This window comes from Acinonyx jubatus, chromosome B3 (assembly GCF_027475565.1).
Source record: "Acinonyx jubatus isolate Ajub_Pintada_27869175 chromosome B3, VMU_Ajub_asm_v1.0, whole genome shotgun sequence".
Lineage (NCBI taxonomy): Eukaryota > Metazoa > Chordata > Mammalia > Carnivora > Felidae > Acinonyx > Acinonyx jubatus.
Genome location: NC_069386.1, coordinates 142,157,781 through 142,170,767, shown reverse-complemented (window position 1 = coordinate 142,170,767; position 12,987 = coordinate 142,157,781). Strand labels below are relative to the sequence as shown.

Sequence of the window (12,987 nt, the reverse complement as noted above, 5' to 3'; positions counted from 1 at the left end):
ATCTCTGCGGTGTGCACTCGAGTGTGCTCTGTGCCACAGTTTGTTCGTAGCGGGTCAGCTCTCTTTCCTCTCCTATGCTCTCCCTTCTGGTGGTAAAATACAACAGATGAGATTTGCTGGGATCGTTTTTTTTTTCATTGTACAATGAACGGTACCATGCGGTTCCCCTAGAAGGTACCAGGAGAGGTTGAGGTTTTTGGTGGCTGTTTGAAGTACAGATATCTATTTGGAGTTTTGGGAATGGTTGTTTGGGGGTGATATGTGAAAGAACTAAAAAGCCATAGATAACCTTTCAAGTTCTAGCCCAAGGGTTTTCTTTAGCCTGGCCTTTTGTTTTTTGTTTTTTTTTTTAAATCAGTCCCCGTGTGTCCTATTTCCTGATCTCTGTGCTGATGGGCATTTGCACTGATAGTGGTAACAATTCACTGTCCTTAGGCACCAAGAACCTTGTGGTGCTCTGGCTGTTGTTGCCGTGATCACTGAACCATGGTGACCAAACCTTAATGGTATTTATTAAGCAGCTATTTAAGGAGAAAAACTGCAGAATTCCGTTAATAATATGGAGCTCAATTAGAAATCCGGAAAACGTCAGGTTGCAGGTTTTGGCTGCAGGCTGTTGGCTGTTTTTGGAGACGATTGCAGATGCACGTGTAGTTGCGAGAAATAACACAGAGCCTTGTACGTTTTGCCCAATGGAAACGTTTTGCAAAACTAGTAGTGGGGAATTTGAAAGAGAACTGTGTGAAGGTCAGTGTAAAACGTGGATGTAGGCCTGAAGGTGAAAATGAGAACAGCTGTAAGAGATGTGACGCGTGGTGGTCAGGAGTGCACGGTCCCTGGAGTCGAACTGCGGGACTTCTGTCCTGGTGCTGCCTCTCGCTCCGCTCCCGGAACGAAATTACCCGCGGTCTCTGGAAAGGTTTCCTGGGCCGCGGTAACAAATTGCCATAAACTGGGGGGCTTAAGACCACAGAGATTTTCCTCTCACGGTTGGGGAAGCCAAGTCCAAAGTCAAGGTGTGAGCGGGGCTGTGCTCCCTCTAGAGGCCCCCGGGAGGACCCCTGTCTCTTCCAGCCTCTGGCGCAGTTGGTGTCCCGTGGCTTATGACTGCATCACTCCAGTCCCTGCCTCCCATCTTCCCGGGGCGGTTTCCCTTCTGTGTCCAGATTCCCTTCTCTTAGTAAGGACACCAGTCCTTTTGTGTTTAGGTCCCATCTCGTTCGTGTTTGTGACCTCAACTTGACTACATTTGGAAAGACCCCACTTCCAAATAAGGCCACAGTCACAGATTCTGGGTGGACACTACTGATTTGGGGAGGGGGGAGGAGACCCTATTCAGCCCAGCACGCTGTCCACAGAAACCTGACTCCGTTTTCTCCTCCCTACAACGTGGATAATAAAAGGATGATTATTCTGTTACCTGTGCATGCGCGCATGGAACACGTGAGTGCCGTGTAAAGTGCTTCTGCCCGTTTCTTACCGAGGTCACTGCTAGAGTCCCCACGTGATTAGCAAGGATGGTTACGATGTCCGGGAGCACCGCCTGCACTTCAGAGATGGCCGCCGCTCTGCGAGAATTTTGTCTCGTGTTCCCCCCACCCCACCCCGGGCTGCCCTGTGGCTCCACGGAGCCTACTCACCTCCAGTGTACCTGCTGCTTGTGTTCATGACCAGCGGCAGCGGACCTCTGTGTGGCAGCATCTGTCACAGCAGATGCTGAAGGACAGGGGCTAAGGATGAACATCTGCGTAGTTAGTTGAGCGCAGACACAGACTTCCCAACACCTGTCAGACACCAAGCATTTTAAAAAGTAAACCTTTGTTTCCTGAAAAAGCGGTGTCATGTAGTGGAATGCCCCAGTCAGGTTGTTGAATTTTTACGTAGTACCAACTTACTAGAATAAATGGTTGATTTCCTTTTTTTGAATTTATAGCTAAGCCGTTTACACAGCTGGTCAAGGAGATGCAGCTTCATCGAGAAGACTTCGAAATAATTAAAGTAATCGGAAGAGGTGCTTTCGGTGAGGTAAGATGAACTTCTGTTTTGCGCATTTTGCCTAGAACGGGAGAGCAGCCGCCGCCACCAGGCGTCTGTAGGACCCTGTGCATCGATCTGGGGGGACGGGTCGTTGTCACTGTCACTTGGAGAGTAGTTCTTGGTGGGCGGAACCTGCGGGGTACAATTAAGAGGAGAAAAATAAAAACAAAAGCTGGTGGCCGGTGAGTTACCCTGCATATTGTCTGGACCAAAATCGTCTCTTTGAGACAAAGAAGTTTATTAAAAGTCCACTTGTTAATTGAAAACATCCCGGCAGTCACCTTCTGCAGAATGCGGGGAGGCCACAGCGGCTGCGCCCGTCACCAGCAGCCTGCCCGCCGTCGGTGCTCGAGCTGTGCCTGGGCCCGGCCTGCGCGGCCTCATCCCGCCCCCGGCCCGGCCTCTGCAGGGGGCGTCCCGTCCAGGCTCCGCGTGTGCAGCGGGCATCGTGCCCCCGCCGAGGCTCCGGCCGCGGCTCCCCCCGCAGACTGGGATCGGTGGGTGTACGCTTAGTACCGAAGAGCCGAGCCTCCTAAGCTTCTGGATGCGCTGACCCCTCCGCTTAAGCTTTCCCCTTAGCTCTGCTGCTGGGGCGTCACGTGTGGGGCCCAGCGGTGACCCGCCCTGTCCCGTCACGCGTGCTCTGCCTGACAGTGACCCGACCTGCCGTGACGAGAAGGTGCTCCAGAATACTCGGGACTTGTGTGCAAGGCGTACGTTTCCTCCCGTGTCCAGGTCTGGTTTTGTTGTTTAGTGAGGAGAAAGAGACCTTTCAAAATTGAAACCCGATTCAGCGCAGCATGTACTTTTGCCGACTGTCTCCCTGGCAGCAGGACCGGGCCCGGGCCCTCGCGGGGATCTGCGGGGACGCCGCACCCCTAGCACCGGGTTGGGGAGGCGCAGGGGTGCCGCGGGGCAGGGGAGGGTCGCTCTCCAGAAGAGGGGGAGACAACGGTGTTGTGCCACAATAGGCTCCGGTGATTTTCACTGCTCTTCTTTGCAAAGAACTTAACTGCACGGCTCGGATTTCTGAGCTTCAGAGAAGGGGCCTGTGTCACCTTTTAAGTTCCTCCCAAACTCAGGAAATCCGTCCTTGCCCAGGCCTTCTCGAAAGTCCTTGGGTTCTCTCCCCTACCTTTGCTCCCTCTCCAGGCTTTCTCGGCCTGTGTAAGTCCCTTCCCCACCCCGGGGCCCCATGGCCTGGGCTCGGATCGCCATCGGGCTCCTCCGGCCACCCGGCCATCCTGCGACCCGTCTGGGTTCCCTGCACGTGCTCGCCAGTCCTCCCCCGCCGCAGAAAGAATCTTGGATTCTGTGGCTAAGGTCACTGCCACTGTCTGGTAATGGTGGCGTCACTGCCATTGCCTCCCCGGGGTGTTCTTGCAACCCTGCACCTCATCTACTGCCTTCCACCAGGTTTCTCAGTTGGCCCAGCGATGTTCTTCATGGCGGTTTGTTTTGGTTCCTCCAGTACTGGATCGGGGCTGGCATCAGGTGTCCCACTGTGTTGTCATGTCCCCAGATCAGTTGTTAACGTTGTGTAAGATCACTTCTGTTGGTTTTCTTTACGGAAACGTCTCATTTTGGAGATGCTTGTAGCATCAGCTCTCTTTGATGCAATTGAGACTGAGTTTTGGGCCAAGAAGTTGTTTCCGGTAAACTAAACGAGATTTTTACAGATTGTTTATTTTATAAGTTGTGCAATTAGAGAAAGCTTGTTCAATATACAGGGGTTTTTGTTTTTACATTAAATTTTACTCCTGCATTTCACTTCTACGTGTTCTTGGTTTGACAGGTGTTTTTCTGTGGACAGATGTTTTCTTTTTCCTGCTGGGTATTTTATCAAAGGCACTGGCATATTTTCTGGACATGGCCTGTGCCCAGACAGGCCTCTTCTAAAGAAGTAAGCGTCTAGTAAGAGATCAGAGTGCTCTGTGTCTCATTTTCAGCAAGATCTGGATTGTTCAGAAGTTATCAGCTCTACCGTTTCTTCCAAGTGAGGCCATTTCTGTAGTAAATACTAAGTAGCCTTTTCTCCCCTATTTCACCCCTCTGGTAACCACCAGATTGTTCTCTGCATCGATGAGTCTGCTTCTGTTTTGTTTTGTTTTGTTTTGTTTTGTTTGGTTTTGTTTTTCAGATTCTACATAAAAGGGAAATCATTTGGTATTGGTCTTTCTCTGTCTGAACTTACTTCACATAGCATTATACCTTCTAGATCTATCCATGTTATTGCAGATGGTGAGATCTCTTCCTTTTTGCGGCTGCGTAGTATTCCATTGTAGGTATATATGACATCTTCTTTATCCATTCATCAGGCAGTGGACACGTAGGTTATTGCCACATCTTGGCCATTGTAAATAATGCTGCAGTAAACGTAGGGATGCATCTGTCTTTTTGAGTTGGTGCTTTTGTTTTCTTTGGATAAATACCCAGAAGTGAAATTGCTGGGTCAGAAGGTAGTTATATTTCAAACTTTTTGAGGAACCTCCATACTGTTTTCCACAGTGGCTGCATCAATTTGTATTCCCACCATAGTGCATGAGTCTTTTCTCCAGATCCTTGCAGACACTTATTTTTTTTTGTCTTCTTGATAATGGCATTCTGACGGGTAGGAGGTGTGATACCTTGTGGTTTTGATTTGCATTTCCCTGATGATAAGTGATGTGGAGCATCTTTTCATGTGTCTTGTTGACCATCTGTATGTCTTCTTTGGAGAAATGTCTGCTTAAGTTTTCTGCCTATTTTTAAAATTGGATCATTTGCTTTTTTGATACTGAGTTGTGTGTGTTCATTATCTATTCTAGATATAACCCCTTATGGGATATATCTTTTGCAAATATCTTCTCCCGTTCCATAGGTTACCTTTTGTTTGTTGATGGTCTCCACTCATGTGCAGAAGCTCTTTAGTTTGATGTCCCAGTAGTTTATTTTTGCTTTTGTTTTCCTTGGAGAGAGATCCAGAAAAGTATTGCTAAGACCGACGTCCAAGAGGTTACTGCCTATGTTTTCTTGTAGGATTTTTATGGTTTCAGGTGTTATATTTTATTTAAATCTTTAATCCACTTTGAGGGTTCTTTTTTGTTTTTGTTTTTGTTTTTGCATGCTATAAGACAATGGTTCCGTTTCATTCTTTTGCATGTAGCTGTCCAGTTTTCTGAGCACTGTTGAAGAGATGGTCTTTTCCCATTGTATATTCCTGCCTCCTTTGTTCATTAATTGATCTGTGTGTCTGTTTTTGTGCCAGCACCGTACTGTTTTGATCACTACAGCCTTGTAGTAGTGTGAAATCCGGGCACGTGATACCTCCAGGTTTGTTCTTTCTCAAGATTGTTTTGACTCTTTGGGGCCTTTGTGGGTCCATACAAATTTTAGGATTATTTGTTCTAATTCTGTGAAAAATGCCGTTGATATTTTGATAGGGATTACATTATGGTAGCTTTTGTTTTTAACACTAACATTTCACCTATTGATTGTAGCTGATTTCTAGGAAGAAATCGACACTTCTAATGTGATGACATCACGTGTGCCCAGATTGCATGTTCTGGGACACATGGGAGAACTCACCGAACCTTTGTTCGGCATTCTTTGTTCTTTATTCAGAATCGGAGCGAGCCTGGTTAGTGGTTCTAAGACCACAGCTAGTAAACGGCAGCTTAAACAGGTGTGACAAGAAGAGCCACCACCGCGAGCACTGGGGTGGCAGTGAGAGAGATGACCGAAGGAGGTGACTGGAGGACGACTTCCACATGGTGGGCTGCGGGAAGCTGTGTGCTGTGGGAGGGGCCTTTGACCCTCACCAGACTCTGGGGTTCCATCAAGGCATGTTCTTTGTGGACCCCCCGCCCTATCGTCAGGCCCAGGGAAGATAATATTTAATCATAACTGTCTTTATAATCTTTAACGTGCATGCACTTGAGGGTGAGACTCTGCTACTTGTTAGCATGTTATTTAAACCTCTCAGCCTCAGGTTCCGTATCTATAAAATATGGATATAAAAATAGCCACCATCGAGGACTGTGGTGCGGGTTACCTGAGAGGGTGCAGGTCAATTAGTGAGCAGAGTTCCTGGCACGGGGAAAGTGCCTGGTGCATGTTAGCTTGTGTGGTTACTTTGACGATGTTACTGTATGACATGCATCGTTTAGAAAGCAAGGAAGTAAATAATTGTTTATGCCTGCCGTGTGGCTGTCTGCCATTGGCAGCAGAAAGGAACAGCCATACGTAAGTAGCTTATGGTTTTGTGATGGGGACTTAGGCCAGTGAATGATTTTTGCAGGGTAGAATGTGCCGTATGCTGGCACAGGCATCACATCTGGTATTGGTAAGTGATGTCAGAGCGCGTCTGAGATTTGGCAGGGACTGGGAAATCCAGTAGGACTTCCTGCAAGAGGTGGCATTTGAATTGTACCTTGAAGAACGTGGCTGCCAGCCAACATGCCGAGTGCCCACTATATGCCTAACCCCGTTCGAAGTGCATTTAGGTGTATTCGCTGGTTTGTCCTCATAGCAATCTGGGGCCAGTACTGCTGTTACCCCTTTTCTAGTTGTAGAAACCGAGGCACAAAGAAGAGGATTTGCCCAAGTCCCACTCCAGAGCCCACGCCGGCACTCAGTGCCCCTTGAGAACAGATCGCAGAGGCAAGAGCTGGCATGTCAAGGCCGGCGGTGGGAGGAGGAGGTAGACGTAGCACCAGTGGGGCAGGTGGCAGGAGCGTGGGGACGGAACCCTTGAACACGGGGGGGAGAGGTTGGGAGCAGCGAGTGGATTTTTAAAGTTTTTATGGTGAAAGTCCCAGGCACGTGTCCCAGGCTCGCCCAGGGCGGCCAGCCCCGCTGTGCGCCCACCGCCCACCACGGAAGTTTTTGGAACTGAGCAGGGATATATATGCACGTTGTGGTGTGGCAAATGGCAAGGTTCGATGCTTAGCAGGACAGATCTGCATTTACGTGAAGAACTTGTGTCTCCTCAGCAGCTCGTTTTCCAGGGTTTCATTTCTCCGGGCACTTGAGATGTCACTGTAGTTACGTGACAACGTGTGCTGGCTTTTGGTTCCTTCAGCTACGTTTTTGTTAAACTCCTGTTTGTGTTCCAGGTTGCTGTTGTCAAAATGAAGAACACTGAGCGAATTTATGCGATGAAAATCCTCAACAAGTGGGAAATGCTTAAAAGAGCAGAGGTAAGCGTGGAGTAGTAAAGAGTAACAGGAGAAGGGGGTTGTAAGGGGCATGTGCTGGGTCCCCACCACCACAGTCCTCGCAGAGCTGGGCCTCCCCCCTCCCTCCTTGACAAGAGTGACCTGTGTCTTGTCGCCACCGTCTCCGCCCCTCCCGGTGCGCACGCCTCTCTGCGCTCTCCTGCTCACTCCTCTCTCCTCTCTGCGCCAGACCCCCCCCCCACCCCCCCCACCCCCCCCACCCCCCCCACCCCCGGCCGGCTGAGGGCTGCTCACTTATGTGAGGACCAATCAAAACCTTTGCGGGAACTCTGGGCATTTATCTCAGCTCTGCTTCCCGTGCACAAGGCATTACTGGATCTGGAGCCTGTGTAAGCACAGAGATGTCTGCATATGCCCTCCCAGAGGGAGGACGGAGATCGTAAGCAGAAGTAGGTGGTCACTGCTTGGCAGGTCTAGATGCGCTTTTCCTTACTTCGGTGTCCCTCCCTCTGGGGCCTGTTTCACGGTCCCGACCCTGGCCGCTCCGGCCCCCGATGGAGTCGGTGAGGCTGCTGGGCCAGCCCGAGCTCTTCCTCTGGTCCTACCAGACTCACCCCCGGTCTGCCTTCACCCCCCATCCTCTGTGGTCCTCCACTTTGCATCAGGGAGCCAAGCATCCTTCCTTTCCAAGGCTCCGTCACTTACCCTGTGTCCTCTCGCTGGGCTCCCCTAGGCTGAACGCCCTCAGCGCCACCTCTGCTGCACCAGCTGTGAAGCAAGCTCACCCCGGGACTGAGCGCCCCTGGGATTAGCCACCTCCTCCTCCGGAAACTGCTTCTCTGGTTTCTGGCCTCTCTTGTCGTGTCACTCTGAACCTTCCTTGTAATTTTAGGTGGCCCTTCCTGTGCTCGGTAGTTCTTCCCTGGGATGATGATGCCACTTGGGCAGATACCAGTACAAACGTCTGTTCTGGTCAGATCCCTCCCCTGAGCTCAGGTTGTCGTCAGCTTGGTGGGTGGGCGTTCTCACTCAGTATCCTCAGTGCGTCCTACCTGTCCGTCATGGTCTGGTCTCCTTCCCCGTCCCTACCCTCCTCCTTCCCACCGTGGTGCCCAGCACCGGGCCTCTGCCAAATGAATGCAGGCTGGTTAACTGAAGCATCGCTGTGTTTGTGGTCACCTGGGCCTGGGGACCCTGCCTCAGGCGGTACCGCGGTGGCCGTGCCTCGGCCCCAGCAGCCCTTCGTGGCACCGTCCGCGCTCTGGGGGTCAAGGGAAATCGCTGGAGCAACTCTTCCGTGGGAACAGGGCAGCTGGTGGTGCATAGGAGTTTGGGGGAGGAATAAGCAGGGAAATAAAGGCTAGTAGCAAATTCATTTAAGTTTATATTTTTAGAGGAGTGATTGGTTGTTCAGCATCAGCGTCCAGACCGGGTGTGTGTGTGTGTGTGTGTGTGTGTTTAAAAGTCCCAAGGTTGGGGAGAGGTGATTCACGCCTTATAACTAGTTAGTATTTACCCAAATGTCATGGTGAGTACATTCTGAAATTATGAAATTTAAATCTGGTTACAGAGATCCTACCTAATCGGCATAGTCGGAAAAGTCCAAGGATGTCTGCTAATTATTACGATTATCCCAGGGTACATGTCATGGGATATACGTGTGTGTGATACACATAAAAACATAATAATATTGATATAAAATGGTTAAAGTAATTTATCATTTTATTCCTAATAAATTAGTTTACTGTGAACACTAAATCTTTGAAAGCATGACGTCACCAAGAGGGGGCGGTGGAAAAGTCGCTAAGCTGTGAATTCATAACTTTGTGGGTCGTGCTGTGCTTTCTAGCTCATCTGTTTTGCTCATTAAAAAAGTACTGAAAGTTCTCAAAACAAAACTGCTGAATAATACATGTATTTCCTGTCTGTGGGTCATCATGCTGGTGACCCTGAGTTTAAGAATGGCTTTTATTCTAAATGTGGATGGGTCGACCCTTGAGAACGTGGAGCCCCGGCCCTGGGGCTTCCTTGCAGCTGCCCTGCGCCAGGCCCTGTGGGCTGGGGGGCCGCGGGCTGGGGGGCATAGCATTGGTCTCTGCACATTTGGACATCATAAGCTGATTGCTGGTCCATTTGAGTTGTTTTATCTGCTTTTAATTAGTAGAATTGGGGCACATCTACTTCAGTCATTTTTTTTTGGAAATAAAAAATTTTTAAAATAAGTTTAGAATAGAAAGCTCACAGGACAAAACAAGTTCCAGAGGTCACTGTGAGTCTCATGAGAGAGCAGGTAGGACTCCCCGGTGCCTTGTGGACCAAGGGCTCCCATCAGTGCCACTGTCATTTTTGTTAAGCTTCGCAAGTTTCAGATCTAGAGGGAGTTAAAATCTTAGGTGATCAACAAAGAGAAAGTTTTATTATGATTATGCCAAAATACCTGGTCACTTTTAAATCTAGGTACCACCTGTGTAATAAAGCTCTTAAAAAAAAAAATACACCGTAACAGCCTAAAAGACAGCCTTTTACCTATATGCTGCAGACCATACTTCTTCACAGAATCCTGTTATGACCGTGGCACCAGTTACCGTGATTAAATCACTTTCCAGCGCTCAGCTCAGTAAGCAGGTGTGTGCCCTTTCCTGCCAGCCGTGTGGCTGCTAAACCGTAGGTGTGTGACAGGGAGGGGCAGACGCGGGGCGGCCACGTCCCAGGCTATCGAGAGGAAGCCGGTCTGGTCCAGAGAGGTCGGGCAGTGCTGGGTGGGAGCGGCCCACCCAGGAGAGTGTTGCTGAGATCCACCTGTGAGCCGGGCCGACTCTCCTTTGTCGGCTGCAGAGGTGGCATGTGTGGAAGGGGCAGGGGCCGGGTCGGGCCCGGCCCGAGGAAGTGAGCTCTCCGACGCCTTGGTGCAGGAAAGGCCTGGGGGAGGCGAGGATGCGTGTGGTTCCAGGTGAGTGAGGGAGGCCGAGCTTCCTGCAGCCCGGGAGGCAGGTGACGCGTCTCCAGAGCCTGTCACGGCAGGGACCCTCTGCTCGGGACCGCACTCCTTGGACGGGCCCAGACCGACTCTCCCCCTGCTTCTTTACAGACTGCTTGTTTCCGAGAAGAGCGCGACGTGCTGGTGAACGGCGACTGCCAGTGGATCACTGCTCTGCACTACGCCTTCCAGGACGAAAACCACCTGGTACGTCTGGGTCTCAGGCGCGTCAGGAGTCTGTCAGACGGCATGTGGGTGAAATTGGTTGATTCGTTCGTGCTGCTACTGAAAACCGAACAAGGCGGTTTGGAATTGACAGCGTGGATATGTGCTCGGAGAGAACGAAGGGGTGGGTTTAAGGTAGTAACTGGGCGGGGTTTTTTAAAGGCAGACCATTCTCATCACGAGATAACCTGATCAGTTTTGTTCCCCGGGTTTATTACATTTAAATAAACTGGGGCTTCGAGACATTTTCCATCTTGGATTATGTTTGAAGAGAGAGGGCCGCGAAGGACCCACAGTGGCTCAGCCTTTGGCGCTGAGTGGGTGATCGTGTCACCCACGATGCCTGACACTGTCCGAGGACACTGCTGGTGTGCAGTCCTCCCCGAACGAGCTGGGCTCGCTGAGGTCTTCTGACATGGGTTTTGGGGGGACTCTTGTTATCTGTCTCTTCCGACCTAAGTGGGGGCTTTCAGTCTTGACCGGTCAGTCCGCTGTGCGATTGACATGTGTGCCCCGAGGTGAGCGTAGATGCCTGTAAAACAGACACAAAACAGCGGCTCACAAGGGAAAAGAAGCCAAACCTTTGCCCTCAGCTGCTCTTAATTCCAGAGTGACCATGTGACCGAAGGTTTGCCTAAACCTAAAAAGGTCCTCACGTGGAGCTCTGGGTGTGCGGGGCAAGCACCGTCCTTGGAGAAGCTGGTCTCTGCCCGGCTCCTCCTGCCTGCGCAGCCCCAGCGGTGGCCGCAGGGGCTTCGAAGGTCTGCACGGCCTCGGGCCAGGGACCTGAGCTCAGTCTCCCTGAGCTCACCCGCACTTCTGTGCTCCGTTCCTACAGCAAGAGGGACATAGGGTCTCTTTTATTCATCTTACAACCGTCTCTTTCCCACGTCAAAGACATCCGTCAGTTTTGAATGTCCAGAATTAGGTAACATGGTTTGTTACACTGTTTATTTAGAATTTACAACATATATGTTTATGTCTACAGAGAGACCGTTATGTTTATCAAGCAGGGGCGCGTGGGTTAGCTCCGTCTCCCCAGGGACCCCGTGCCTTAGGCCCTGAAGGTTGTCACCACGTTTTAAATGGGGCATCTGGAGCGGGAGGGGACGTAGCCACTTGTCCAAGCGTGTGACGGGAGGTGGTGCTCAGGGCCCTTCCCCAGCAGGCCGCCGAGTGCACATCACCCCCGCTCAGAGGCGACCATCTCAGGTCCATTTCCGAGGAGTTCAGGCGCAGATCTGTACAGAAGGAAAACAACATATTTTGTTTAATCTTTCCTGAAGTCAGCGTAGTGTCTTGCAGTCTGAAATGTCTGATAGAAGATGGTCAGTTAGCAATCGCAGCCAAGAAGGCATCTTCTTGAGTGTTTGGACTTGCACAAATAGAGGTACAGTGAAAATCAAGAAGGAAGGCAGGGGCTCCGGGCTTTCTAGTGTGTGAACCTGGGCCCTGGTACTGGGGTTCGCAGACCCGTGGCTGGCTGCTGTCTCTGCCACCCCTGAGTGGTGCTGTCGGGCAGGTTCCTTCTCTCTGGGACCCCGGCAGTTTCTGCCTTTGTGGGGTGGTGGGGAAGCAGGCCTGGAGAGCGGGGCAGGCCGGGTCAGGCCTCCTTCCTCGTGCAGAGTCATCGGGCTGCCCCGCACAACCCATTCTCGTTGTTCCTTCTGTTGGAGGCATCTAAACTTGGCGTGTCCTAAAAATTAAACCTGTTTCTCCAGTGACTAGAAGGGTGTTGCCTTGTTGACTTAGAATCCCTGTGTTTCATGACAGAGGAAATAATTGGTCTGGTTCTTACTCTAAAAGTAAGTTTCTGCCTTATGGCCCCTTAGTTTACTTTCTTACGGATTCCTTACAGGTCTCCAGGAGCCTGTCGATCATGTTCGGTGCTGCTGTAAAGCATTTTCATTTTCCTGCTGAGAATGCTAGGCCAGCATGGAAACCGTTGAGACTCGGCTAGATGGGTGCTTGACTCACTCCTACTGCTTTCTTAGGGGCCGGAGAACTCCCTCCGCCCCGCACGCCCGCCAGCCTGTGGTCTGGCCTCTGCCTCCACATAGTACTCCCCGGTGCCTGTCACCCTCCTCTCCCTCCGGGACCACGTCCTGGCCTCCCAGCCCCTCTCCTGCCCTGCTCTCGGCCCCCATCCTCCGCGCTGTCGTTCCTGAAATTCGTTCTCCGTCAGATGCCTAACTGGAAGTACGACATATATGGTGCAGGAAGGCACTGGGTGGGGAAATCCTGGATGACACAGGAGCAGCTCGGAAGCCAGCGCTCCAGACTGGAAGAGCCAGAGGACTTCCGTGGTAGAACTTCGGCCTTCCGTTGTCAGGCCTCACGCTGACCGAATATTCTGTTCTCTCCCACCTCTTCCCACCTGTAGTACTTAGTCATGGATTACTACGTGGGTGGTGATTTACTGACCCTGCTCAGTAAATTCGAAGACAAGCTTCCAGAAGATATGGCAAGATTCTACATCGGTGAAATGGTGTTGGCCATCGATTCCATCCATCAGCTTCACTATGTGCACAGGTACGCACCTTTTGTGTTTTATGGGAACAGTATTGAGTACGTGAAGATGCCCTTTCG

General features: G+C 51.0%; 1 protein-coding gene across 1 annotated transcript in view; it reads left to right on the top strand.

Annotated features, from left to right (window-relative positions):
- The window catches only part of CDC42BPB (CDC42 binding protein kinase beta), a 102,053-nt gene that overhangs the window by 39,165 nt on the left and 49,901 nt on the right, over positions 1-12,987 (top strand). The window contains 4 exon segments of the mRNA XM_027066685.2: positions 1,934-2,025; positions 7,134-7,217; positions 10,285-10,380; positions 12,782-12,930. Coding sequence (XP_026922486.1) covers positions 1,934-2,025; positions 7,134-7,217; positions 10,285-10,380; positions 12,782-12,930 — 421 coding nt within the window.